Source organism: Myxocyprinus asiaticus, chromosome 17, assembly GCF_019703515.2.
Source record: "Myxocyprinus asiaticus isolate MX2 ecotype Aquarium Trade chromosome 17, UBuf_Myxa_2, whole genome shotgun sequence".
NCBI lineage: Eukaryota > Metazoa > Chordata > Actinopteri > Cypriniformes > Catostomidae > Myxocyprinus > Myxocyprinus asiaticus.
In genome coordinates this window covers 35,576,091-35,603,732 of record NC_059360.1, presented here as the reverse complement: position 1 = coordinate 35,603,732, position 27,642 = coordinate 35,576,091, and the positions used below count along the sequence as shown (strand labels likewise).

General features: G+C 41.3%; 1 protein-coding gene across 1 annotated transcript in view; it reads right to left on the bottom strand.

The window, feature by feature from the left end:
- Window positions 1-308: 308 nt before the first annotated feature.
- sorcs3b (sortilin related VPS10 domain containing receptor 3b) overlaps window positions 309-27,642 on the bottom strand; it is a 139,419-nt gene continuing 112,085 nt past the window's right edge. Inside the window, exons 16-27 of the mRNA XM_051722107.1 lie at window positions 26,766-26,899; window positions 24,851-24,964; window positions 24,432-24,603; window positions 23,886-24,072; window positions 23,468-23,601; window positions 21,936-22,059; window positions 21,589-21,701; window positions 19,241-19,372; window positions 17,673-17,772; window positions 4,740-4,845; window positions 4,280-4,515; window positions 309-1,791 (exon numbers count right to left, since the gene is read on the bottom strand). Of these exons, the coding sequence (XP_051578067.1) occupies window positions 1,730-1,791; window positions 4,280-4,515; window positions 4,740-4,845; window positions 17,673-17,772; window positions 19,241-19,372; window positions 21,589-21,701; window positions 21,936-22,059; window positions 23,468-23,601; window positions 23,886-24,072; window positions 24,432-24,603; window positions 24,851-24,964; window positions 26,766-26,899 (1,614 nt within the window). The 3' untranslated portion in view covers window positions 309-1,729. The remainder of the gene's footprint in view (window positions 1,792-4,279; window positions 4,516-4,739; window positions 4,846-17,672; window positions 17,773-19,240; window positions 19,373-21,588; window positions 21,702-21,935; window positions 22,060-23,467; window positions 23,602-23,885; window positions 24,073-24,431; window positions 24,604-24,850; window positions 24,965-26,765; window positions 26,900-27,642) is intronic.

The following is a 27,642-nucleotide window of genomic DNA, read 5'->3' as shown; positions in this document are numbered from 1 at the left end:
ATCATGGCTGACTACAAAGAGTGCATTTCTAGTATGGCATCGGTAACTGAAAACTTTTGCTTTTGCATGATAAATCACTGTTTACATGTTATTTCATCAGAAAGGCTCTGCTCCTTTGTATCCTTTCATTCTATTTATCCTATTAAAGATTTTTCTGTGTCACAGTTCATCTGCTGTAGGCTATTTACTGGTGGAATGAAAAGATGATGAGTGTTTGGAAACTGTTTTGAGAAATTGAGAAATGCAGGCCAATCAACTGTCATAGAAATTTCAGGAAAATACATTGTAAAGAACCAGTGGGCAGTCACTAATGTAAAAATACATTTATTCAGATTTAAGTGACTTTCATTTCACAGTCGGATATAAAACTGGCTGTCAGCTATTAGTAGCAATGATACATGCAAGCATATTCCTTGGAGTTGTGAATACTAAATAAAGAATATGTTTTTATCTCACAACAATAATACACATTGCCAAGGCACAAATGGACACTTTCAGCAGATGAGTCTTTTAAACAATGGAGTCTCTGCAGATGAAGGTACCAAGCTCTATTTGCGCCATATACTGTACATCTACTTGATCCTAAAACTGTGTTTCCTATGGCCCATTAACAAATGTTCTATCTACACATCTTAGAATAACTAACAAATTCAGATGAGGTTAGCATCAATATAAACATACATAAAGCTAGATAAGACCTTTAAATAAGCACGCTTCAAATGATTAAATATTAAGTATGAAGTATTTCCTGTATGAAAACCTGTCACTTGTATATGATTTTACATCCTGATCTCTAAAAGTGAGTTTTTTTTTACAAAGGTGTAAGGCAGTTATTAATCTTAATTTGTCTACAAGTATGCAGAAAATGATTTATCTTTTATTTTACAAAAGGAATTTGGTGTACCATCATAGAAAGAAGAGAATAGTTCTGCGGATCAAAGCAACATCTTAAGAAAAAATTGTTTTAGACGTGATAGAAAGTACTTGTGAAGTGCTGATGTAATTTATGTTTCTACTATTTTTAAAAGAGATTTTGATTTTATGTACACCTGTACTTAATACTATTCTCTTGAATAACACATAAGGATTTGTTTATTTATCAAGCAAAAACGTAAAACACCACAATAACAGGAAATGTCTAAGGAATAATAATTCACCCAAAAATGACAATTCTGTCATTATTTTCTCACCCACATGATTTCCAAATCTGAATGCTGTTTATTTTTCAGTGGAACAATTGCTCCACAAGAGGAGAATTTCTGAAGAATTTACATGAGCTCCAAAAACAAAATAACAAAAAAATTAAAAGCATCCATCTACCCATAAATACAAAAGAAGTCCATACAACTTGTGCACTATATGCTAAGTGTTCTGATGCCAAACAATAAATGACCAATATTGAATTAAATATTCATTGATAATCTTTACTTCTGCCAGAGCTCACAAATTTCACTCACATTCAGATTTAGATGCATCAAAAGCCACAGGTTCTCAAATGTGTTTTTATGGAACATAGCACACCAGTTTGAATATGCAAAATGGAGAATGAAATTCTCTTATTGTATTCCAAAGAAAAAATAACAACATAAGGAAACAACATAAGGGACATTAAACATTAACAGGATTTCCTTTTTTGGGTAAATGATTCCTTTAAGGAAAGAGTACAATAATTACATCTAATACAACTTTCTTGAAACCTCTATGAATCATCAAACCTTTCTTCATCATTTCAGACATTAGTGCAGTTTGGAATGTGTCTGGTCCGTAACCTCTCTCCAACCCCAAGGCTTCCTAAACACACACACACAAAGCAGAAAATCACTGTAATTGCAACCAACAGACAAGGGCAACTCTGTGATCAATGCTTTCCACTTCAGTGTCATGGGATCAGTTCTTGATTACTGTGAATCAAAAAGTCCTGGGACACACAGAAGACAATCACCTTCCCTGACAGGAGAGTAATAAAAGTAGAATGAATGAATTGGGGTCCATCCACTGACCTCACGCTTCTAGAGCATCATAGACACATCTCACATACACAAAGCACACTTTTCCTTGCCCCTTGAGCTCAAATCCCATCTTTATAAACATTAAACACAAAAGAAGTTCTTGTTAAGAAACCAACTTAGTAGAAACCAATATAATAGAACTTACAGCAACTCAACAAAACCTAATGCAACCTTATCAAAATGCTTGAATGAATAACATTGTTTAAAAGGTTTGGGCTGTGAATTTAACATGTAAATGTATTAATTATATAAAAACAATTTACACAATTAATCAGGCTGCTGACCAGTGAAGGGATCTAAAAACACGTTTTTAACTATTTTTAACATGACACAACAACATCTTAATAATGCGGCGCTCATGGCACGAGACCCTAAAAAAACAACAAGATGTGAACAATGGTAGGGACTGTCACGATTACTCTATTTAATTTAATTACTCACAATTTCTGTTCTATAAATCTGATTGAATCCAGATGACCTAAGAAGGTTATTTACAGCAAACTGTGCTTTGGGTTCCGTTCTGTGTAAATTAATAACCATTTGCATGGATGTCCATGCGATCCTCCTCCTGCTTATAAATTAGATTTCATGATGATAAGGTTTGTAATAGTAAGCCATGCCCCACTTCCAATAAATATTCTATAGTTTATGGCCATTATCACAGGTAATACTCAAGTGGGAATCCAGAAAACTTTATTTACTGCTGTCAGTCAAAGCTCATTGAGCTTGCAATTAAAGCCTCACGACTTTCGCCATGCAGACACAATATGAAACAAACTTAACTGAGGGAGTAGCAGCTAGTCTTTGCATGTGAAATTATTAACAGTGTTTACTCAAGAAGAAACTGAATGTCCAGATGGTTAAGGGCATATGACATGTTGCGTGGCAAGCGACAAGCTTTTGCGATCTGTGCAATATGTAGCACAAGCGCAACAATGCCTGCAACTGCTGCAGCTCAATGCAAGAGAGTGAAAACAGTGAAAACATGATTACTGTAAATATTATATTCCGTGTTGCATGGATGTGATAGTTAAAAAAAACCCAATCAAATAAAACTGCCATATAATAGTTTAACCATGAATATAACTCATCCTAAATAAACAAGATTGGTGGGCAGACATGGTTCCCGAAAAGATAAAATATTTTATTTCCATGGCCCGTTTTCCTATATTAGAGTTCTAAACTGAAATGGGTAGATCGCGTTAAACTAGTTAATGAAAAAGTACATCTTGCAATAAAAAAAAAGTTGGGCACACCTGGAGTAGCCAATCTCTGTCAGCTTGAATTACTGCATATACATTTTCATATTATAGATCTGCTTCAGGTGTCTGTTGGCTTTAGATATTGTTTGCACAATCATTTTGTTGTTGTTATCATTCAATCGTATAGTTAATCAAAAGTTAGTCTAATGAACGCATTTTAGTCAAACGTGACTTCACCTCAACAAAATTATGCAATCTTAGTTAAATATTTTTTTATATGACACAATTAATTGCCAGAATAATCATTAGAATACTCACAAAAAAAAAAAATCGATAGTGACAAGCCTACACAATAGGCAAAGAAAATTAATAAATAGCACAGATAAAACTCAGGAATGCATCCTATGTAAGTGGCCACTAAGTCTACAATGCAAAAAATTATTTTCTTACTGAGTACTTTTGTCTTTTTTCCTGTTAAAAATGTCTTAACATCCTTAAAACAAGAAAAAATTACTTGAGAAGCAAATGACATAAGATATTAAGTCTTGTTTTCAGAGAAATCTAACAAAATTGGTGGGGTTAATACTTAAAACAAGAAAAAAAGTATTTTCCAACAGGGTAAGACAAATTTGTTTTCCCTTTTAGTCATGTTTCTTGTCTTACCACACTGGCAAATAGTTTTTTCTTTTTTGTTAGATTTCCCCATCAAAAAAGACAAAAAAAATCTTCTGTCACTTTGCTTCTCAAGTTAATCTATCTTGTTTTAAGAATGTTTAGAAATCTTTCCTGGAAAACAAGACAAAAACACTCAATAAGAAAATACTTTTTTGCAGTGTACTTCGGACAGATTAACAAACTTGATTGCAAAATTAATGGCTGTGCACTGTAGGCCAGTAATAGACTTATGTTCAATAATGTGGAAAAACAACAATATATTGACTTTCAAAACAACTTTTTGTAATGTCTATTTAACACTACTCATCTGCCACAATAATGTAATGAAATCATCATTCAGAAGCTTTTCTCAGCAAATAATGACATGAAATATAAAAATATTGACTTCTCAACCTGTGTTGTGAGCCTCCAGTTCTTTTTCCATCAGTTCTCTGGGAGGTGGCAGATGGCTAAAGCTGTTGTGTGTTGTGGTGCTTAAGGGAAACTGTGTGTGTTTGGCGTGGGTGCTGCACGGCGTGAATGAGGTGGATGGTGTATGCGTGCAATTTTTCTCCTGTCCGACAGCGCTGATCATCTCTGGCTCCTTCTCATGGGTGTCCTCTGTCTCCACATGGATCCATGGGATTTTACTGATTTGAGAGAATCAACAGAACCAATACTGTACTTAATGTGGAGATCAGAAGAAAATTTTAACAATTTTTTTAAGTAAAACAGTAACTGATTCTAATAAAGTATGCAAGGATAATTTGTCATAATTTTTTGGGAATTTCCAGGGCACATTAAAATTGAACAGTGCATAACTATACCTGATTAGGTGAGCTGAATTGGGAGATTTGGGAGAGGTGAGGCTTACCGTTTGAACTTGTAGATGAAAAGAATGGCCAACCCCATCAGGCCCAGAGAAACCAGTAACATCATGGCAGAGCCACTGGGCAGAGCACTGGAGTCCACAAGAGGTGCTGGAGGCAATATTAAACAATATAACTAGTTATGTCCCATTGCATTTATTTAGTGAGTTCTCCTATTCTATAATGCTTGAGGAACTGATACTGCACAATACTGTTATTCAGAACATGACTGTAGCTAACACTTTACTTGAAGCCTGTATATGTCATGCATTATATGAATGACACCTCAAATCATGCAGCTTGTTGAGGGGAGATGTGATATTACTTTTCTAAGCAACTACACTTGCCTGGCTGTCAATAAAAGGATTTTTACAGTCCTTTAGGATTGTTGCTTGACAGACTGTACGATATGAACGCATTGATATCGCCATGACACCCTGTGCAACATTATGTCAGACTGTACAAAATACATCGTAGCCAACTGTGGTCCCATTTGTCCCGATCAGTGAACATGACTCATGTTACGGGAGCGATGCGGAATAGAAGCGAAACAGCGAGATTTGCCCATCCCGGAGAAGCATTTTTTTTTTTCTGAAAGTCAGGACATCAGAATTTCTGTTGCTCCAATACCACTCCATCACGAGCATAGACTACACTGCCACTGCCAGAACTTCATCGTAGGCTAAAGATCGCAAAGGCTATTAATCGGCCATCAGTGAACATGTCACACTGAATGTTGTAAGATTGCCGATTTTGCCCTACGACGACAGAAATTCCTTAGGATTCCCAAAATTTGTCTCAGACGGCAGAATCGTGGCTAAAATCGTACAGTGTTCAACGGGCTTTACAGACTTACTTTGAAGGAGGGACCTGAGCCATATCTAGGGACGATATCATAGAGCAGGCTAATCAAATGGTGGCCCGCAGGCCAAATCCATCCTGCCAATCATCTTTGTCTGGCCCTCCGACTGATTTTTGATCAAATTGTCTCGCCATTTGAAATACCAGAATTTCCATGGCAACGTTGCGGTCACGGCTTGCTTTCGTAAGAAAGCAAGCCACCCCAGCGGCTCCCCGCCTCGGTCCTTCTACCTACGGGTATGAGGCCAGCGCAGCTAGCACTGGGGGCGATTTGGGGACCCCAGTGGGATCGTCTCTGCCAGGCATCCCCCCCGCGGACCTCCCATTCCCTAGCACGCTCATCTGCCCCAATCGGGCTTCCAGATGAGTTCGCCGGCTCGTCTCACGGCGAGTCTGGCTTCTTGTTCGGAGCCCGCGAAGATGATGAGCTCTCGAGCGCAGCTTCGGAGAGCGGGCTTGTCCAGTCGGACGCAGAAGCCTCAGCTGGGCTTCCCCCTTCGGGGACGATCGCCCAGTCACAGGCCGATGCTGAAATGACGGACATGCTTTCCCGGGCTGCCGCGAGCGTCGGATTAGAGTGGAACCCTCCGCTCTCCCCTGAACCCTCGCGGCTTGATGATTGGTTTCTGGGCTCGTGGCGCCGCTCAAAGCAGCCGTGCCCCGCTCCAGTGCCATTCTTCCCGGAAGTGCATGAGGAGCTGACGAAGTCGTGGGAGGCACCTTTTACTGCCCGGCCCCAACTCTGCAGTTCCCCCGCTCTCACTACCCTCGATGGCGGGGCGGCCAAGGGCTATACGGCGATTCCCCTGGTGGATAAGGCACTCGCGGTGCACCTATGCCCGCAGAGCGCCGCCACCTGGTGTGGATGCTCTAAGCTCCTGTCCAAGCCCTGTAGGCTCACGTCGTCCCTGACGGCTAAAGCCTACAGTGCTGCTGGACAAGCTGCCTCTGCCCTGCACGCCATGGCTCTCCTGCAGGTCCACCAAGCCAAGGCTCTGAAAGAACTGCACGAGGGTAGTTCCGCCCCAGATTTGATGCAGGAACTGCGCTCTGTGACCGACCTCGCTCTCCAGGCGACGAAGGTCATGGCGCAGTCTCTCGGGCAGACAATGGCCACACTAGTGGTCCAGGAGCGCCACCTTTGGCTCAACCTAGTTCACGGTTCCTTGCTGCCCCCATTTCCCAGGCGGGCCTATTCGGCGACACCGTCGAGGACTTTGCCCAGCAGTTCTCGACAGTGAAGCAGCAGACGGAGGCAATCCGGCACATCCTGCCCCGGTGCGACTCAAGATCCCACACCCCGTCTGCTCGTCGCCAAGGGCATCCCCCTACGGTGACTGCACCGGCTCCGCTGCAGCCCGCCCATTCGTGGAAGCCGACGCCACCCGTCTCACAGCTGGCGCCGAAGAACCCTCGAAGGTCCTCGAAGCGCCCCTGAGACGGGCGACCCAGGGACGAGGGAACCCACTCACGTGGAGCTGGTAGGAAGACCATTCAATCCCCCGGTGGAGGGCCGGGTGGAAAATCTTTTCTTGCTTTTTGTTTGATTTCGCCGCACGCCAAAGTGGCTGTGGCACCCAACAGTTCAGCAAAAGAGCGGCTTCCTTCCTCCCTGGGTCACATACCCAGTGCGTACAGTCATCACCACGACTACCGTCCACGAGCTTTTTCTTGCAGGATTGGAGCTCCAGCGGTGCCCTTTCCGCCCCTGAGCGCCCAGCTGTGGCACACAGCCGCCTCCGATGTGGCAGTCTCCACGGGTTATGAGGACAGGCCTCTTCCTCCCCCGTCCCAGGCTGTTCCGGTGGTCATAAGGAGCCAGGTAAGTGCTTCGATGTCCCTAGACTCAGCACGGCCACGACGTGCTGTGGCACCTCGCGCTCCGCCCCACCTGCCGGTACGTCCGACAACGTTGTCCACTTGGTCCCCCTCGCGCGGAATTTGGATGCGTGGCTCGCGCTTTCCAATCCGTCGCGATGGCTGATCCGGACCGTCCGACTCGGCTACGCGATTCAGGCGCCTGCGACTGCATTGGCACATCAAATGCCTCGAGTTGTTGGCAATTCTGCTTGCCCTGCGGAGGTTCCAGGGCAAGCACGTGTTAGTTCGGACAGACAGCACGGCAACGGTAGCATACGTCAGCCGCCAAGGCGGTCTGCGCTCTCATTGTTTGTCACAACTCGCCCGCCATCTCCTCCTCTGGAGTCAGCAGCACTTCAAGTCGCTGCGAGCCACTCACATCCCAGGCAACCTCAACACTACAGTGGACGCGCTGTCACGGCAGGTTACCCTCAGGGGAGAGTGGAGACTCCACCCTCAGGTGGTCCAGCTGATTTGGAGTCGATTCGGACGGGCACAGGTGGACCTGTTCGCCTCCCAAGAATCCTCCCACTGCCCGCTCTGGTACGCCCTCACCGAGGCTGCCCTCGGCATAGACGCACTGGCACACAGCTGGCCCCCTGGCCTACACAAATATGTATTTCCCCCAGTGAGCCTGCTTGCACAGACCCTGTGCCTGGAGTTCGGTCCGGGTTACTCTCACGTGATCCTGAGACCCCGACCGGGCTATGTGCCCAAGGTTCCCATCACCCCTTTTAGGGACCAGGTTGTGAACCTGCAAGCGCTGCCCCAGGAGGAGGCAGATCCAGCCCTGTCGTTGCTGTGTCCGGTGCGTGCTTTACGCATCTATTTGGATCGCACGCAGAGCTTTGGAATCTCTGAGCAGCTCTTTGTCTGCTTTGGTGCACAGCGGAAAGGAAGCGCTGTCTCCAAGCAGAAGATCGCCCACTGGCTCACTGACGCCATAACTATGGCATATCTCGCCCAGAACAGGCTACGAGCCCATTCTACCAGAGGTGTAGTGGCTTCCTGGGCCCTGGCCAGAGGTGCCTCTCTAACAGACATTTGCAGAGCAGAGGGCTGGGCAACACCCAACACCTTTGCAAGGTTCTACAAACTCCGGGTGGAACCGGTTTCGTCCCAGGTAGTGGCACGCAACACAAGCGGATAAGCCTGGGATAGCTGGCTGGGTGTATCGCTTGCACATAGCGCCTTCCACCTCCCTTGGAGCTGAAGACGTGTGCCATTAATTCCCAGTAGTGTTCACAAACTTTGTTCCCTGGTTGACTTCCTCCGAGCCCTGTGGCAGTCGAGTTTTCGGAGAGACTCGCTGCCGGCCCAGTACACGTGCTAATTAAGAGTCCTGTTCTGGGGTAGGTGCACCGCATGTGGCAGTTCCCTGTAAGGCTAACCCCATACCATTATATATCTTCCGCTAATTCGTTTCCCTGTTGGCAAACTGCATCTTCCTTGGGCAGAGCCCCTCTGCCCCAGTCTCCATGTTTGTAGTAATTCCTCCCCCATTGGGCAGGATCTACCTTGAAGACTCTCCACATGGTTGGAAAGACCATGTGACGTATTCCACTTAAATATCCCCCCCTCTCTTTGGGTGAGGTGTGGTCTCCGCTCTGTCTTCCCCAAGGAGGGACACCCCCCGACCAGACTTGGCGGCCCAGTCGGATAATCCCCCTTTTTTTTTAGGGAGTGGAAAAAAAAGAAGGGGAAAAGAGGCCACGACTGGGTTAAGCCTGTCTCTTTCTTTGGGTAGTCGACTTGTCCCCAAAGGGCCGTTCGACACTCATAACTATGTTGGGGGAGGTTACGTGTTGACCTGGTGTGCTGGCTATGAGGCACACAGCAGTCTGCCTACCACACACCGCCAGTTCACGTAACACAGTTCAGCCAGTTGTGGCGTTTCGTATAGGGACCCCTAGTGTCACTACATCGACACAACGTCGAGTGAGTGACAGATATGGCCGGTCCGCTGAAATGGCCGGACCTTATATCGGCTCCTCAGCATAAAACCTGAATGAGTGGTTGCATACCAGCTCCTTTTATACCCGTATGTCCGGGGGAGTGGCATGCAAATACCACTCGCCAATTTTCATTGGCCTTTTATCAAAGACCAGAGGTGTCTCGGGCTCCCAAGAGTGACCCCTAGTGTCACTACATCGACACAACGTCTCGTTCCTTCCATCAGGGAACGGAGGTTACACAAGTATCCATGACGTTTCATGTACAACAGTAAAAAGAAGACAGGGGTGCAGGTCTTATGGGAAGAATTGCAAAGAAAAAGCCACTTTTGAAACAGAAAAACAAAAAGAAAAGGTTAGAGTGGGCAAAGAAACAGACATTGGACAACAGATAATTGGAAAAGAGTGTTATGGATCTTAACCCCACTGAGCTTTTCTGGGATCAGCTAGACTGCAAGGTGCATGAGAAGTGCCCGACAAGACAGCCACGTCTATGGCAAGTGCTACAGGAAGTGTGGTGGAGTATCTGGACAAACTGACAGCTAGAATGCAAGGATCTGCAAAACTGTCATTGCTCCACGTGGAGGATTTTTTGATGAGAACTCTTTTAAGTTGTTGAAGTAAATTTTTTTTTTCAAATTGTAATAGTTAATAATTTTCACGTTAATAACGTCCTGACTATACATTGTGATCAGTTGAATGCCACTTTGGTGAATAAAAGTACCAATTTCTTTCCATATTCCAAACTTTTGGCTGCCAGTGTGTATATATATATATATATATATATATATATATATATATATATATATATATATATATGTGTGTGTGTGTGTGTGTGTGTGTGTATATATATATATATACACATACACAGCTTTAAGAGACCACTGCAAAATGATCAGTTTCACTGGATTTACTATTTATAGGTATGTGTTTGAGTAAAATTAACATTTTTGTTTTATTCTATAAACTTCTGACAACATTTCTCCCAAATTCCAAATAAAAATATTGTCATTTATAGCATTTATTTGCAGAAAATGACAATTGGTCAAAATAACAAAAAAAAATGCCATGTTTTCAGACCCTGTATAATGCAACGAAAACAATTTCATATTCATTTTTAAACAACACAATACTAATGTTTTAACTTAGGAAGAGTTCAGAAATCAGTATTTGGTGGATTAACCCTGATTTCCAATCACAGCTTACATGCATCTTGGCAAGCTTTCACCCAAAAGCAATATGAAAAACTGGTGGACTTTATGCCACTCCTGGTGCAACAATTCATGCAGCTCAGCTTTGTTTGATGGCTTGTGACTATAAATCTTCCTCTTGATCACATTCCAGAGGTTTTCAATGGGGTTCAGGTCTGGAGTTTGGGCTGGCCATGACAAGGTCTTGATCTGGTGCTCCTCCATCTACACCTTGATTGATCTGGCTGTGTGGCATGGAGCATTGTCCTGCTGGAAAATCCAATCCTCATTGTTGGGGAACATTGCCAGAGCAGAAGGAAGCAAGTGATGGCATATCACACTCAGGACATGCCGCCCCCCCGTGGGGCTACGAGCCCACTCTACTAGGAGTGTGGCGGCCTCCTGGGCCCTGACCAATGGCGCCTCTTTGGCAGACATCTGCAGAGCAGCGGGCTGGGCAACACCCAACACCTTTGCGAGGTTCTACAATCTCCAGGTTGAACCGGTCTCGTCCCGTGTATTGTCAGGTACGAGCAGGTGAGTTCCGGGACAGCTGGCCGGATGTACCACTTGCACATAGTGCCTTTCCCCTCTCCTGAGGTGAAGAACTGCGCTTCTGACTCCCAGTCATGTTCACAAGTTGTGATCCCTGGATGACTTTCCTCCTTAGCCCTGTGGCAGACGAGTTTGCGGAGAAACTCGCTGCCGGCCCAGTACATGTGCTATCTAAGCCCTGTACTGGGGTAGGTGCTCCACATGCGCTGGTTCTCCATTGGTGACCCCATGTGATATATCTTTCGCTAAATCGTTTCCCTGTTGGTAAACTGCATCTTCCTTGGGCAGAGGTTCCTCTGTCTCCAGTCACCATGTTTGTAGAGCTCCTCCCCCTCTTGGGTAGGACCTACCATGGGACTTCTCCACATGACATACTTCCAATATGTCATGTAATACACCCGGGCGGGGTGTGGTCTCCGTGGTGTCTTCCCCTTGGGAGTGACACCCCCCTGACGTAGACACTTATGGCCCCCAGCCGGTAAACAAAATTTCACTCTTTTTAGGGAGAAAAAAAGAGGAAAAGAGGCCACGGTTGGGCTAGCCTGTCCCTATTTGTTGGACAAGTCGACTTGTTCCCAAAGGACTGACTAATAAGAGCGTTGGGGGAGGTTACGTGATGGCCTGGTGCGCTGGCTACGAGGCACACAGCGGTCTGCCCATCTCGCACCGCCAGTCCACATAACACAGTTCAGCTTATTGTGGCGTTTCATATAGGGACCCCTAGTGTCACTACATCAACACAACGTCGAGTGAGTGACAGATAGGGAACGTCCTGGTTACTTTTGTAACCTCCGTTCCCTGATGGAGGGAACGAGACGTTGTGTCCCTCTTGCCACAATACTGAACTACCTGGGACCTTGTCTCGGCTCCTCAGCACAAAACCTGAATGAGTGGCTGTGAGCCAGCTCCTTTTATACCCGTATGTTCGGGGGAGTGGCATGCAACTTCCACTCGCCAATTCCCACTGGCCTTTTTTCAAAATCAGAGGTGTTTGGGGCTCCCAAGAGTGACCCCCTAGTGTCACTACATCGACACAACGTCTCGTTCCCTCCATCAGGGAACGGAGGTTACGAAAGTAACCAGGACGATTTGTGTTACATTTTCTAGAGGTCATGGTTTATTTTTTCAATTATGATTATAATTTTTATTGGTATGTTTTTATGTATATTATTATTGTATATTTACAATTGCATTTATGATTTAATTTGTAGCCTACTAGTAATTTTACCTGTTGTTGTAGAGTGATTTTTAAGTCACTGCAAAAGGGGCTCGTGGAAGGAGAGAGTAAAATGTTTGGATTTGGTATGATTTTTTTGACCACTTCGTTATTTTGATTATATTTTCATTTTGTTTGAAGTGTAATTTTAATTTAGAAATATTTTTGGTTGAATTTTTCGTGTTTCAATAATAATATTTTTTTTTTTTAAATCAATGTCGACCGGTAGAAGTGAAGTGCATGCTGATACAATCACTATTAATACTAGCCATGATTTGTGTGGCAGTGGATGAAAATGATTAATAATACTTATATTCTCTGTAATTTAATAGAGCCAACATCCATATCCTGAACCACATTTTCCATGCTTATAAAAGGAACATGTCCTATTTAACAATGATGAACAAAATATCGTAAATCCATATTTTTATTCTTCTAATTCATTGCCAACAGTTCATTTATACCAACTTCTTATGAATGTACTGCATTTGATTATATCACTGGTGTTTGACAGGGAATGGACTGTACAATAAGACAGAGACGGTGCCGGAAAAGAACCTCCCATGACCCGATTAGCACCTTGCGCGAGCGATTTTGCCAAACACACTTGCGCCTACACTTAGCGCACGGAAATACCAAAACTTCATGGCCATGCCCATTGACTTTGCGCTTACGACTTAAGGCACTGCGTTGCGTGTAACGCTTGCGTTCTTAAAATAGGGCCCTTAGTGTGTCAATAGAAAATATACATTTTAGACTCCCAAACATTCCTTTTGCAAATAGAATAGAAGAACAGAGAGCCCTGCAACATATGGCATGGCGCTCACAGAGCCCCCAACTGAAGTCAGTCTGGGTTTACATGAAGAGACAGAAGCAATTGAGACAGCCTTAATAGATAGAAGAACTGTGGCGAATTATCCAGGAAGCTTGGAATATCCTATATGCCAAGAACCAAGAAAAACTGTGTCCAGGTGTACCTAGGATAATTGTTGCTGTTTTGAAGGCAAAGGTGGTCACACCAAATATTGATTTAGCATTTTTTTATGTTTACTGGACTTTATTTTGATAATTGATAACTATTTATATATTTATATATATACTGATTTTATATATATATATATATATATATATATATATATATATATATATATATATATATATATATATACATACACAACTTTATGAATACATTTTAATAATTAATATAATACATTTTAAATGCAGGCTTCATAGATACTGTTACTTATAATTCTTATAGTTATCTGCTCTTTTCTCAATATGTTTGTTAATAAACTAATATAAATAAACATTATGGTAGCTCCATAAAAGGGTTACTGCTAAAACCACAACTGCAAAAAGAAAAGAAACTGTTGACCACAAATCTCTGCTGTCTCTCAGAGGCTGTCTAAAATGGTGAGAGGCATATCCATTTCAGTAATTCTAAAAACTGTCCCACTCATTCACAGGAGACGCACACACACACTGCAGTCCAATCCTTCAGCCCTTTGAGGGTTGACGCATGATGATTGTGACCTTTCGGCAGAATGCAGGAGGCAATCTGAACCTTTTCCTGTTCGGAGCAATGAAGACAAATGGCCGTGTCTGAAAAGGGTAGAATTATATGTGGCAGAGAGACACTCTTTATGATCCTGTAATGTCATTTTCAACTCAGTACATTGGTCATGCTTAGACAGGCTCCACATTATCAATATTATTCTAAAGTCTAGGGTGGGGTATCTGTTTTAGAGGGTTTCTTTAACCAAGAGACCATGTGATGAGGAGGAGGGCGTGGCTTGCCGTGATGGAGCATGGCCGGTGCTGAATCAGTTGATCAGCGGGAGAGCGAGATAAGGGGAGGCCGGAGATGCCGGTTCGTGAGAGAGAGACACACGCGACCGCATTGCATGTGTGTCTGTGTTTGTTTATGTTTGTTATAAGTTAAATTTCTGATTAAACTTCACATTGACTGTTCAGCCAGTTCCCGCCTCCTCCTTGCCCGTCCTTGAAATGTTACAGACCGTTAAGGGATTTGATATATATATATATATATACATACACATACACTGGTGGCCAAAAGTTTGGAATAATGTACAGATTTAGCTATTTCGGAAGGAAATTGGTACTTTAATTCACCAAAGTGGCATTCAACTGATCACAAAGTATAGTCAGGACATTACTGATGTAAAAAACAGCACCATCACTATTTGAAAAAAGTCATTTTTGATCAAATCTAGACAGGCCCCATTTCCAGCAGCCAACACTCCAACACCTTTTCCTTGAGTAATCATGCTAAATTGCTAATTTGGAACTAGAAAATCACTTGCCATTATATCAAACACAGCTGAAAGCTATTTAGTTCATTAAATGAAGCTTAAAATTGTCTTTGTGTTTGTTTTTGAGTTGCCACAGTATGCAATAGACTGGCATGTCTTAAAGTCAATATTAGGTCAAAAATGGCAAAAAAGAAACGGCTTTCTCTAGAAACTCATCAGTCAATCATTGTTTTGAGGAATGAAGGCTATATAATGCTTGAAATTGCCAAAAAACTGAAGATTTCATACAAAGGTGTACACTACAGTCTTCAAAGACAAAGGGAAACTAGCTCTAACAAGGACAGAAAGAGATGTGGAAGGCCAGATGTACAGCTAAACAAGAGAATAAATACATCAGAGTCTCTAGTTTGAGAAACAGATGCCTCACATGTCCTCAGATGACAGCTTCATTTAATTCTACCTGCTCAACAGCAGCAAAGAAACACAGACATTGGACAACAGATAACTGGAAAAGAGTGTTATGGATCTTAACCCCATTGAGCTTTTGTGGGATCAACTAGACTGTAAGGTGCGTGAGAAGTGTCCGACAAGACAGCCACATCTATGGCAAGTGCTACAGGAAGCGTGGGGTGAAATGTCACCTGAATATCTGGACAAACTGACAGCTAGAATGCCAAGGATCTGCAAAGCTGTCGATGTTGCATGTGGAGGATTGTTTGATGAGAACATTTTGAAGTAGTTAATACTTCAATACTTAATTTTTCACGTTATTAATGTCCTGAATATACATTGTGATCAGCCGAATACCACTTTGGGGAATAAAAGTACCAATTTCTTTCCATAAGAGCAAACTCTGTACATTATTCCAAAATGTTGGCTGCCAGTGTGTGCGTGTGTGTGTGTGTGTGTCTATGTATATACAATTTGAGTAAAATTAGTAAAAAGTCTAAGTGGGAGTTTGACTAATTGAAAGAACTAGTCTCCACATAGGTTGCATATTCATTGCAATGGACATTAAATCTCTTAAACTCTCATCCTCTGCAATAATAATCTGCCGGTAGACTATGGCTATCTGCTTTGTTACAGCAATCATGAAGCTGTGTTCATGATACGCGTCAGAGCATCAACGCCAGCGTCAAGCTTTGAACTCACCATGAAATGCACTTCCAGACTGTGATGAGGAGGAGGGTGTGGCCGGGCTGTGTGGGTGCACGGCCGGCATTGAGTCACCTAATCAGCCGGGAGGGAGATAAAGTTGAGCCGGGGACGCCAGTTAGAGAGAGAGAGACACACACACGGCCGCTGTGTCTGTGTGTTTTATGTTATGTTCAGCTTCATTAAATAGTTCAGCTTATGTCATTAAAGTTATGTTGACTGTTCTGCTGGTTCCCGCCTCCTCCTTGCCCATCTTTTACCCATTACATAGACAAAAACGTCTCATTCTGCGTTTTGGTGATAGTTCAGACTTGACTTGCTTCGGTGGGAATTAAAATGCACCTTACAAGTCCCATCTGGGCTTGTTTTGTACATAATACAGCGCTTAGAGCTCCTTTCTCCATCATTTTATCACTGACAGGGAAGCGCTGTCAGAAGGTGTGCTCGAGTTCGACTGCACCTTGCCTTACCGATTGGTGAGATTTGCAGGTTGCAGTTGGGAGAGGAGTTGAAAAGAGAGCAGCCAACTCTGCTCTTCCCATCGTCTGCTGAACCTACACCAGTCACGGAAGATCATGCAATGTTTGCAGACGAAGTGGAATTCAGATAGACAGATGCTTGAATTTTACACAAAATAATCAGAAAAATTGTTCATTTGAAAATGTATGTGCTGCTTAATACAGTGCCTGCTGTGTGTACAAGAAGAAAGCCCAATAAAAGTCTGTATTATGTTAATACCAAAAAATTAGTCAGTATTTTTTATAATTTTGAATGTTTTTATATGAATAAACATGATATTACTATGACAACATAATATAACATGATGTACTGTTATAAAAACAAGGATTTGTGAGTTTTCGCAGAACTGGAGGTGCCAGAATAAACACCTTGTTAATGGCTACCATACTACTCTTATTTCTGCCATAGACTGACATACCAGAAGTAGTAAGAGTAGTACAGTATGTAAAGTATGCAATTGCGAATGCAGCCCAAGAAACACATGTAACTGTTGTCACATTGTGAGTCTGGCCAATCGCAAATAAGCTGTGTCGTTATTCAGAGCTCGTGCAGCCGCTCTGGAGAAACTGCGCCGGCTGAGCCAGACGGCTGCTATCAAATCATTCTCACAATACTTTGATGGCATACGTCACGGTGATGCAGCGATGGTGCCATCTCAAGTCGGACAAAAATTCTAACCGACATACACTGCTTCAAGTACGGTACCGATCGGTCTGCATGAAGCTGAACACACCAAGAGATTCTTTTATTTACTAAGATAACAACCTCCGTGTCTGTATCATAGGAGAGTATTACGACAGTACTGTTTATAGAATGTCAATTGGACCACCGTTATGTTATTTTATGCTAAGCTTGAAGACTCTCTTGGTAGAAGGGCTCTGGCGCTGTGTCTATTTGTGAAGTGTGCGTCAGTGTAATGACTCCGGGCGGACACATTACAAAGGTTCCGCCCATCACACAAGTGCCGTATTAACGGTAAACGCATTAATCGCGATTAAGAAAAATTAATCGCATGCGTTAATGGGTTAATTTTGTCAGCTCTTATATATATATATATATATATATATATATATATATATATATATATAAAATATTATATAACCACAGAGGTATGAGGCAGCAATTTAATGAACTGTGCGACAGACCACAATTTAATACAGTACACAATGCAGTAGACAGTTTAATGTAAAGCTAATAACCACAGACAGCAGTGTAATGCACCTCACAAAACCGCAGACAGCAGTGCCATATGTCTCACAGAATAATGCATCTGGTGTTCCTCCAGAATGGTCTTAAAGTGAGGTGATCAGAGATTTTGTTCTAACACAGCTTTAAAAAGCATGTGTTCAAGTCTTACCGAGAGTGAGCTGAGACACAGACACAGTGACTCGTGTGTCAGGCTTAAGATCAAACTGGATCAGGTTCTGATTTAAAGCATTCATGAGCACCTCAGACATCTGAAACAAGAGGAAGATGATAATGACAATGATGGTAAGGAAGAGAAGAGTTGAAATTAGTAAAGAATCAAGTAAGACTTATAAAAATGGTGTCTGAAGGAGCATTTAAAAGAAGTAAATTAATTTTTAAATGGTTAATTGATTATACCTATAATTCATTTACACAGAGAACTAAGCATTATATTCATAAAATATTTACTTGGTTATGTCTAAAGCTCACTTGAATTTGTGCTACATCATTAGATTTCATGTTATTGTAGCTTGGAAGCCACTCTGAAACCAGTTTCCTTATGCCTGTTTCACATATACTGTGTGCAGGGAGTTAGCAGCACTGCTCCGTGACTTCAACGGCATCCGCCCTTTGAGCTTTCACACTGTCTGCTTGTTTACTGCATGACAGAGCTGCAGCTCTATACAGAAAAATAAAGCGATTTCTGTGTTCCCACATTGAGTTTCTGAGAACTCATTGAGAACTATAATAAACGTTATCATCATAAAATCTAATTAACATGAGGATGAGGATCACATTTGCATCCACACAATAATAAACTTAGATGGAACAGATGCCTAAACTGCAAAACTGAAGAACAGAAACTGCTTAAATTAGTAAGATTTTCTAAATAGAAAGTATTTGTGCCCGACACTGCATGTTTAACTTTCATCAAGCTCGACACGTGTCTTTTTTCAATCAATGGGTTAGTAGTTCACTCCAGTATTTTATGTTGCTGTACTTCAAAAGATTTAGTTAATACAGAGGTTTTTAGTGCATTTTCAATGTGTTTTACTCTGATGTGTTTTTATAATTCAACCTGTGTTTTGAAACGTTTATATCAAAAGGCCTCAAATGTATCGGTTATATGGCCTGGCTGGTAAAGCACACCTGAGTTCAAATCAGTCTCAGGTCATTTTCCAATATAATCCCATTTCCTGTCACCTATACAATTCCTGTCATTAAAGTCAAATACCCATAAATAAATCTTAAATAAAGGCCTCCAAGCTAAATGTTCTGGTTACCTTACATGCATAACAACTGTTTAAAATGTCTTGAAAAATGATCATACTAAATATTTTATCTGCAGTGCTCAGTTACAATGAGTGTTTGTTATAACCCTTTATAAATCGAAAAAGCAACCCAAATATCATGCTGGTTTTTGCATAAATTTGAAAAATGGTCAAGCATAAATTTCACTGCAGTTTTTATTTCCTTTTGTGGTTGTTGGGCATTAAAAATTCAATCCATGACATTTTAAAGTACGCTTTCATATATTTTTCAGCAGGTTTATTCGCTTGTAATAAAGTCTATTTTTACTGCCACTATTATTTATTTAGCCATCAGAGAATCATAATTGGTAATTTGAACAGATTGTATAAATCCTCAGACAATGTCATTTCAGCAGATCATAGTGAATAGTTTTTATTTTGTTTAATAGTTTTTAAATGTGTGTGTGTGTTTGTGTGTGGTTCTTGCCTTATCAAGATGTTCCTCTGTGTGTGATCTGAATGCTGACTGGTTCATCTCTGGTAGAATAAAGAGCTCAGCAGCTGTGGGAGATCCAGGAAACACAGAGACTAACAACTGTTCCTCAGGGAAGCCACAAACCTGGAGAAAATGAAAACATTGTATAGTATGTTTACACACACACACACACACACACACACACACACACACACACACACACACACACACACACACACACGTTGGTGCAGCTATCCTTATGATATACATAATGATTTTTATACTTTACGAACTATAGATTCTATCCCCTAACACTAACCCTACCCCTAAACCTAACCTCCACAAAAAACTTTCTGCATTTTTACATTTTCAAAAAAACAAAACATCGTTTAGTATGTTTTTTTTAAGCGATTTGAATTATGGCGACACTAGAAATGTCCTCATAAACCACATTTATAGCATAATACTCTTGTAATTACCAGTTTGTAACCACCCAAATCCGCCCCCCCCACCCACACACGTTTGTTTCACTATATAAGTGAAGACTTCTCATAGACTTCCATTGATTTTATAGTAGGCTAATGATATTTCTATCCCCTATCCCTAACCCTACCCCTAAACCTAACCCTCACAGGAACCTGTGCACATCAATAGATTTAAAGCTAAACATGATTTGGCCGATTTTGGGCCTTTTTTTTTTACTAGTGACGACCACTTAAAATGTCCTCGTTAGTGGGTTTTTAACAAGTTTCACTATATTAGTGAGGAAATTTTCAAAAAAGTGGCATTCACAAATATAGTTAAACTTGTAAAACCTTTTTTTTTTTTCACAATTTTTACATTTTCACAAAAACATTGTTTAGTATGTCTTTTAAATGATTTGAATTATGGGGACACTAGAAATGTCCTCATAAACCACATTTATAGCATAATACCCTTGTAATTACCAGTTTGTAACCTAAATTTTTCCTCATAAACCAAACACACACACACACACACACACACACACACAAACACACATGTTGGTACGGCTATCCTTATGAGGACTCTCCACAGACATAATGATTTTTATACTGTACGAACTATAGATTCTATCCCCTAACCTTAACCCTCACAAAAAACATTCTACATTTTTACTTAAAAAAAAAAAACATTGTTTAGTATGTTTTTTAAGTCTCCGCTCACCCTTTCCCTCTCCCCATGCCTCCCCTCGTCTCTCCCCCCAGGTTCACAGGAGGCGGAATGGGCCACTGGCTGACAGAATGGCCTGAAGGGCAGCGTCTCCCCCCCAGTGCCCCAGCCTGAATTGGGCAGAGGAGGAGTGTGACGTGGAGGAGGGTGTAGCCGGGCCATAATGGAGCATGGCCGGCGCTGAATCAGCTGATCAGCGGAGAGCAAGATAAAGGGGCGGCCGGAGGTGCCGGTTCGAGAGAGAGAGATGCACGCAGCCGCGCTGCACGTTTGTTTATGTTGGCTTTAAATTTACCATTAAATTTTAGGTTTACTGTTCAGCTGGTTCCTGCCTCCCCCTTGCCCGTCATTTATGTGTTACAGTACTCATTAACCACATTTATAGCATAATACCCTTGTAATTACCAGTTTGTAACCTAAATTTTTTTTCTCGTAAACCACCCAAACCTGCCCACACACACACACACACACACAATCTCATACACTACCAAGCTTAAAATTAAACACAAATTTTATGCAACATTCATGACAGCATCTAGTTCATGCATAAAAGCTAGTCTACATCATTTCATGTCCATTTGTACATTAATTAAAACTATCTCGGTTAATTTTTGCAAATCATAGAAAGTAATCATTCTGAATATCAAGATGGTTATTACATTATGAAATGATGTTGTGTAACAGGATCGAAAGTACTCTGTTCAAGCTGGAAATCCAGAGCTATTGGGAGACCATTATATTTGTGCTTGAGCAATTCATTGTAATGGAGTTCTGTGGAGCAGTTCTTTGGCTCTATTCTTTAATTGGCTGACTGGCTTTAGAGTCTCTCTGTTGTGGCATCAGTATTCACTCTGAACTCCTGTGATGCACTCTCACCAGCAGCACTACATTACGCTCACTCGCTCTCTTTCAGACAGGGGAAATCAGACGAATGTGTGAGAGCATGCAAAGCCTCTCAGCCAAACACAAAGCTCGCCAGAGAGCCCAGAAAGCTCAAGCCATCAGGCTTTAAACCAGCAGCATTTGAGAAAGAGGAAAGAGAATAGCTGAGAAGAGAGGAAGCGTGGTCAGCAGCCTTTCAAGAAATTTCATGAGTCATTTTCAGCAGTTAATTGACATGAACAGAGCACTCCAACAGGAACTGATGATGGACTTAAAACTCAGTATACCTGAGAGAGAGTTGCCCTGACAACGTGCCCCACGTCCTGTCTCCACTCGGCAACAGACGGGTTGTGCTCTTCCAGGTTTGGGGAGAATGACAGCAATAAAGAACGGAAGAACTCTAAGAAGGAGAGAAAGAGAGAGAGATGGATCAATGGGAACAGACAGATTATTCTTATGCAGAGAAACACTCTGCAACTTTGGTCCCGGTGTATAAAACTCATAGCAAGAAAAATTCCTCTTAATTCTGAATCTACTTTCGCATTAAGCTAAAAACATTCCATTTTCTACGTATCTCATAAACAACAGTGAAGAAGAATATAGGGGCATCTTCTCAGCCACAGGAGGCATTTACCTTTTACAGTGATGGTTTTCACATCTTGTAGGACTGTACCTCCCACAGACACCTGTACGGTGACAGAGTTAATTCCCTCCCGCGTGAATGTGTGTGAGACACTCCCTTCCAGTGTGATCAGTGGCTGAAAACACACACACAACAAGACATTAGCTGCCTAAAGAAACAGGGAAGCAAATCCGACTGATGTGTAAGTGGCAGATTCATTTATAGCAGAACCCAGTTACACTATGACCAAACTCTTGCTTTTGGGACTTTTCATACATATCTTGGTCTCAGAACTCTTCATGCTTTTTCATAGTATTTTTTTTAACAAGCAGTTCCGTTTATGAGATTTACTTTGATTTCTTCTCAATAGATTATGTTCTATTTGTATTATCCATGAAAACACCTAAAAAATCTGAAAGCGTTTATATTATGAAAGCACGCCAGGTAAAATCAATTAAGGGGTAAATGAGCAAATCATACTAGTACAATGACATATTTTACTGAGAGAATCCAAACAGGGCTTTAAATGACAAAACAAAGATAATGAAGTCAGTTTTTAAATACTTAACAAACTGTTCATATTAAGTCCCAGGAAAGTTTCCAGCAAAAAAATATGCTATAAGTTAGATGCATTATCATAAAAGGTACTCTGCCACTTTTTATGTATTTCACCTCAGAAATGTTAAGCTGAATGATCTCATAATGTGATTATAATTCAGTGATGTATGAAGGCATCATAAAATGATGACTGATATGCCAATATCTGAAGTTAAAATCTATCCTAATGCTGCATGAGACAAGAAGACAGTATAATGATGTCAGAATGGATGTAATCCGATGTCAGTAATGATGTTGAAATGACTGAAATGATTTTGGCTCCAGCAGTATCTATAATGTTATACAAATAACATTTAAATGTACATATATTGTATATGTACAATTATAACAATAATTAAACAATAAAAGACACTTTTTAGCACTGTCATTTTAATAATGCCTCATGAACAAAAGTACCCAATAAACATCCTGCCTCATGTCATGTGAGCTATAATTAAATCATTAAATCATGACCAAATTTCCCAATGGCATAGCTAGGAGCGTTTTTACCCTTGTGTTTTCACAACTATGCCTGTCATTCAACAAAACCTATTTTGACAGTGTTAAAATTCAGTTATTCTTTTTCTTATTGGTTTAAATGTTGTTGTTTTTTAAAAATGTATCTTGTATTTTCTTTATAATTTTTATGTAAAGCACTTTGAATTGCCATTTTTTATGAAATGTGCTATATAAATTAACTTGCCTTGCCTTGCGGTAGCAGGTGCTCAACATCTTGTGCCACCTTCACCACTAAACGTGGCTTTGCTTTCAACTGATCTGACCCCAATCCGAATCCATCCTAATAACAGGTTTTCCTAGATGACCCCGGCAAGCACAATATTTTTGCCAGAGCCCTTATTTGTTGGAGGTCAGAAACAATACTGAAAATGCTGCCTAACTGATCTGGGCCTCTGGGCCTCATGTGCATAAATACTGAGTGTTTGAACCTCTGTGTTGTTATTGAACCACCAGTAGAAGGTAGCGGTCCTGGCCTGACTGGGCCACAGCACTGCAGTCAGGTTGGCCTCTCTTCCTCTGATGATGACCACTGGTACTGACAGAAAAATACGCTCTATGGGACCTAACGCAACAAATCAGACGTGATATCAGACACAAAAACAATCACATTTAGCACTGCAAACAACATTGTACCAACAGAAATTTCCTCTTCTACACGTACTTCATCGAGAATTAGTTCTAAAGTAGTAGACTGTATTGAGTGCAGTCAGTGATACAGATATAATTTAGTGTGACAGGGAAAACGGCCTTGTACTGTAAGCAATGCACTTTTAACAGTGGCAGCAGTGCCTTTTTATAGAGAAGACAAAATCTTAGAAAAATAAATATACATGCGTGTGTACATACTAGTGATGTGCAGATAGACTGAGCTGCTGTCAGACCCCTGGCTGTTCTGAGCAAGTGCAGTGACCCTAAATATCCCAGCAATCCTGTACGTGTGTGTGATGCTGTCACCAAGGCGACTGATGTTGGAGTATGACACAGAGATGCCGTCTCCAAAGTCCACACTGAGACTTGTGGACAAGGAGTCACCCTATAGAAAAAAACAACAAAGACACACAGGCAGATATACTCTATGATTTTGAAGGGAGGGAGAGAGAGAGAGAGAGAGAGAGAGAGAGAAAAAAGGTTGCACAAGGATAGTAAAACCTGATATCACCTGCATTATGAGGACCAACCAACAGTCCCCATGAGGAAAACATAATGAAAATGTAAATAAAACATAATAAAATACCTTAAACACGCAAAAAGGTTTGTGTGCATGCTAGGTTTAAAGGTAGGGTAGTGTTCGGAATATAAATTTTAATTAGCTCTGTATTAAAAAACTAGAAGTCAATGGAAAGTCTCCAACATGACATAAAAACTAACATGTATGTGCATCTGTTGACTCACATTATGTAATGTTACTCTGAATGTTATGTTGGTTCCCAGTACAGCGGTGAGTTGTGAGTTGCTGGTGCTCAGTTGTAAGCCACTGGGAGCAATGGGCTTGCACTGTTGCATTCTGGGACTTAGTGTATCTTTCAGACCTTCTCTACAGTTATTCAGTAACACCCTCCTGTACCTGCATAGACATATACACACCAACACACACACATAAATTAAGGAATTTAAAGTAAATTATCACAGTCTAAAACTCTAATTTTGCAGAAGTTGGGCAAATGTATTTTCAGTGTAGGTGTTAAAAATATTATGAACTAATAAGACAAGTCCACATTATTTCTCACTGAATATTTAGTTTCATCCAGAAATATGTGTATTGGTTCGCATGTACCTGTGTGTATCTTTGTGCAACTGACAGTGTGAATTACCCTGTGCTGTTGCGGTAGCGCTGTCCATGGCTGCAGGTGTGTGCAGGTAAATTTACATCATACCAAAATGCAGGTGCACATTTGCCACTTGTCTGCCTCTCAAACCCATAATCACTGCAAAAAAGTCATAGAAACATAAATTAAAGTTTGTTCAAGCTCTACACTATGAATTTTACAACAGTGTGATTCTCAACAGATAGATAGTGTTAGGGACACTCTTAAAAATGGTTCTTTGAACCATTTTAGGTTCAGCAAAGAAACCTCTTCTTTACTGAGCACCAGTTTCGCTGTATAAAGTTCTTGACTTGGATATATGGTTCTTTGAAAAAAAAATTTTTTAAGTACATTAAAGGTTCTTTAAATCAGAGCACTGGTATAATCTGTATCTGCTATCAAAAGTACATAGATGGTTTTCTAAAATACTAGAGAAAACAAAATTCTCTGTGGACAGAAGGTTCTGCTATAGAGTCCCTGTGGTGAGGTGAGCAAGAGACAGACACAGTGGGTGTGGCATCAAACCTCAGAGAGGCGTTTATTACAAATAATAATAAACATAAAATGTTCAAAAAGGGGAATAAAGTGTCCATGAAGGAATTAGTGTCCAAAATAAAAGAGTATCTGGCATTCTCGCAGTGAAAGGGGGTGTCGTGTAGGATGGGGAGTGTCCAGAGGAGGATCCAGGATGTGGGCGGGGTCCGGCTACCGCACGGGCTCCCCTCAGTGGTCCGTGATACGAGGGGTGGAGGCTCCGTTGGTGGCCTGTCTTCCCTGCAGCCACAGTGATTGTGAGGGGAAGGCGGCCCGGAATCCATGCCCGTCGGCCGCTACACATACTCCAATCCCCCGGCATAGCATCTAATTCGTGGGGTCTGGAAGTGTGGGTCCAGAGCACATCTAAATCAGCAGGACCGCCCAAACGAGTCTTATTAATCCTGCCCAACTCCCGTCATGGACCTGGCTGAAGGACCGCCCCAAGAGGCGGGACGATGATGATGAGAGGGAGGGGCGGGTCATTCCGGCACAATCCCTTTTAAGTTCTAATTGCAACCTTTATTTTTAAGAGTGTGGACTATGTATAGACATGACAGAGGCATTTTAAACAATAAATGTCATCTTAAATTTTTTAACACTTTGAAACTAGTACTTATACCTATGCAGAACCTTGATGAGAACAGAGCTTATTCTGCAGTGCTGTAGCCCTGAGCAGTGGTTGATGGGTGCGTCTGCGATGTATAAACTTTCGCTGATGCTCTGTTAACTCCCGCTGCAGGGGATCAGGGCTAAACTCAGTAACACCAGCTCTTTTAGTTTAATCAGATCACTGCCACATTTATTATCCATTTAAATATTCATTACTTATTCATTTGGAGATAATTAATCATTTGACATTATGCAAATTTTGCATGCGTCTCATTCATACGTGTAATTTGCCTAAGAGCAGATGACTCTAATGGAGCCTGTGTGCAGTACAAAGGAGATTTATGTCATCGTTATGATCAGCGCAAGAGTGTGTCTCTGTCTGTGTGCATGGGGGTAAGCTTGTAAAGATGTTTTCATCAATATAGTGATATGATTATGACCAACTAGTGTAAAGCTGTATCTTTTACCTTTGGCATCTCAGGAGCAAGCTAATTTGATGTATTGACAGAAATAATATCTTGTAGTGCACTCATAAACTGCACTGCGAAGGAGTTTCAGAGAAATCATCTGATGGTGGGAAGAACCCTGATTTTTACATTCAATTGGCACTTAATTAATCTGTATAATTGCTTGAAACCCTGCAGCCTTTGTTCTCTGCATGCAACACTGAGTCCTTTGATCCACAAGAGTTACTGTCACTCATTTTCTCTATTGAAAAAGAAGCTGCTCCGTGTTTCTGTGTGTGTGTGCACAAACGTGTGCACGTGTGACTCACCACTCAAAGTCATAGAGGGTGCAGATGCAGGGCTCAGCTGAAACGACACGAGAATACTCCCGACCTATAGTGCAGCGTGTGCCAGGCTTCCTCTTCATATACACCTGTCTCTCTCCCATCACACACACCTCGCCCTGAAACACGCAGACACAAATACTCTTAAAAACAAATAAAAACATTTAAAATTCTGTAATTATTTACTCACACTAATGTTACTTCAAACAAGTATTATTTTCTTTCTTTTGTGGAACACAAAAGGTACATTTTTAAGAAGTTTTTACAGGATTTCTTCACCATAAAGTTAGTGAATATTGACTCCAGTTTGTCAAGTTTGAAAAAGGACAGCTTGTTATTCTAAGGAGCCCCTTAGAGGACAGGGCAGGATTTTTTTTTTCTGTTTTTAGTTTTGTTTATAGAATTGCGTTCCCTCGCAGTAGTTTAGCGTTCCCTTGCAAGAAGTTTTGCGTGCCCTCGGAATAGTTTTGTGTTCCCTCACAATACATTTACCAAGGTTTTACTACAGTATCCATATTTTAAACATGATATTCGTAGTGAAACCATAGTGATAATACAGGAAAATGAAAACTATGGTAATAAAAATCGTAATGTTGTGGTTATTATGGTTTTACTATACAAATACCATAGTTTAACTATGGGTTTACTATAGTAATATTGTAGACTGTAGTAACCATACTTTTTGTCAGAAACCATTTTTCTATAGTAATATTGTAGTAACCATGACTGTTGTAGGCTAACCATATTTCGTTTTTGTTTTTTTGGTGGAAACCATGGTTTTACTATAGTTCAATTATAGTAACAATAAAAAGTAAGTTAAGTAATCATGTTTTATTTGGGCGGAAACCATGGTTTTAATACA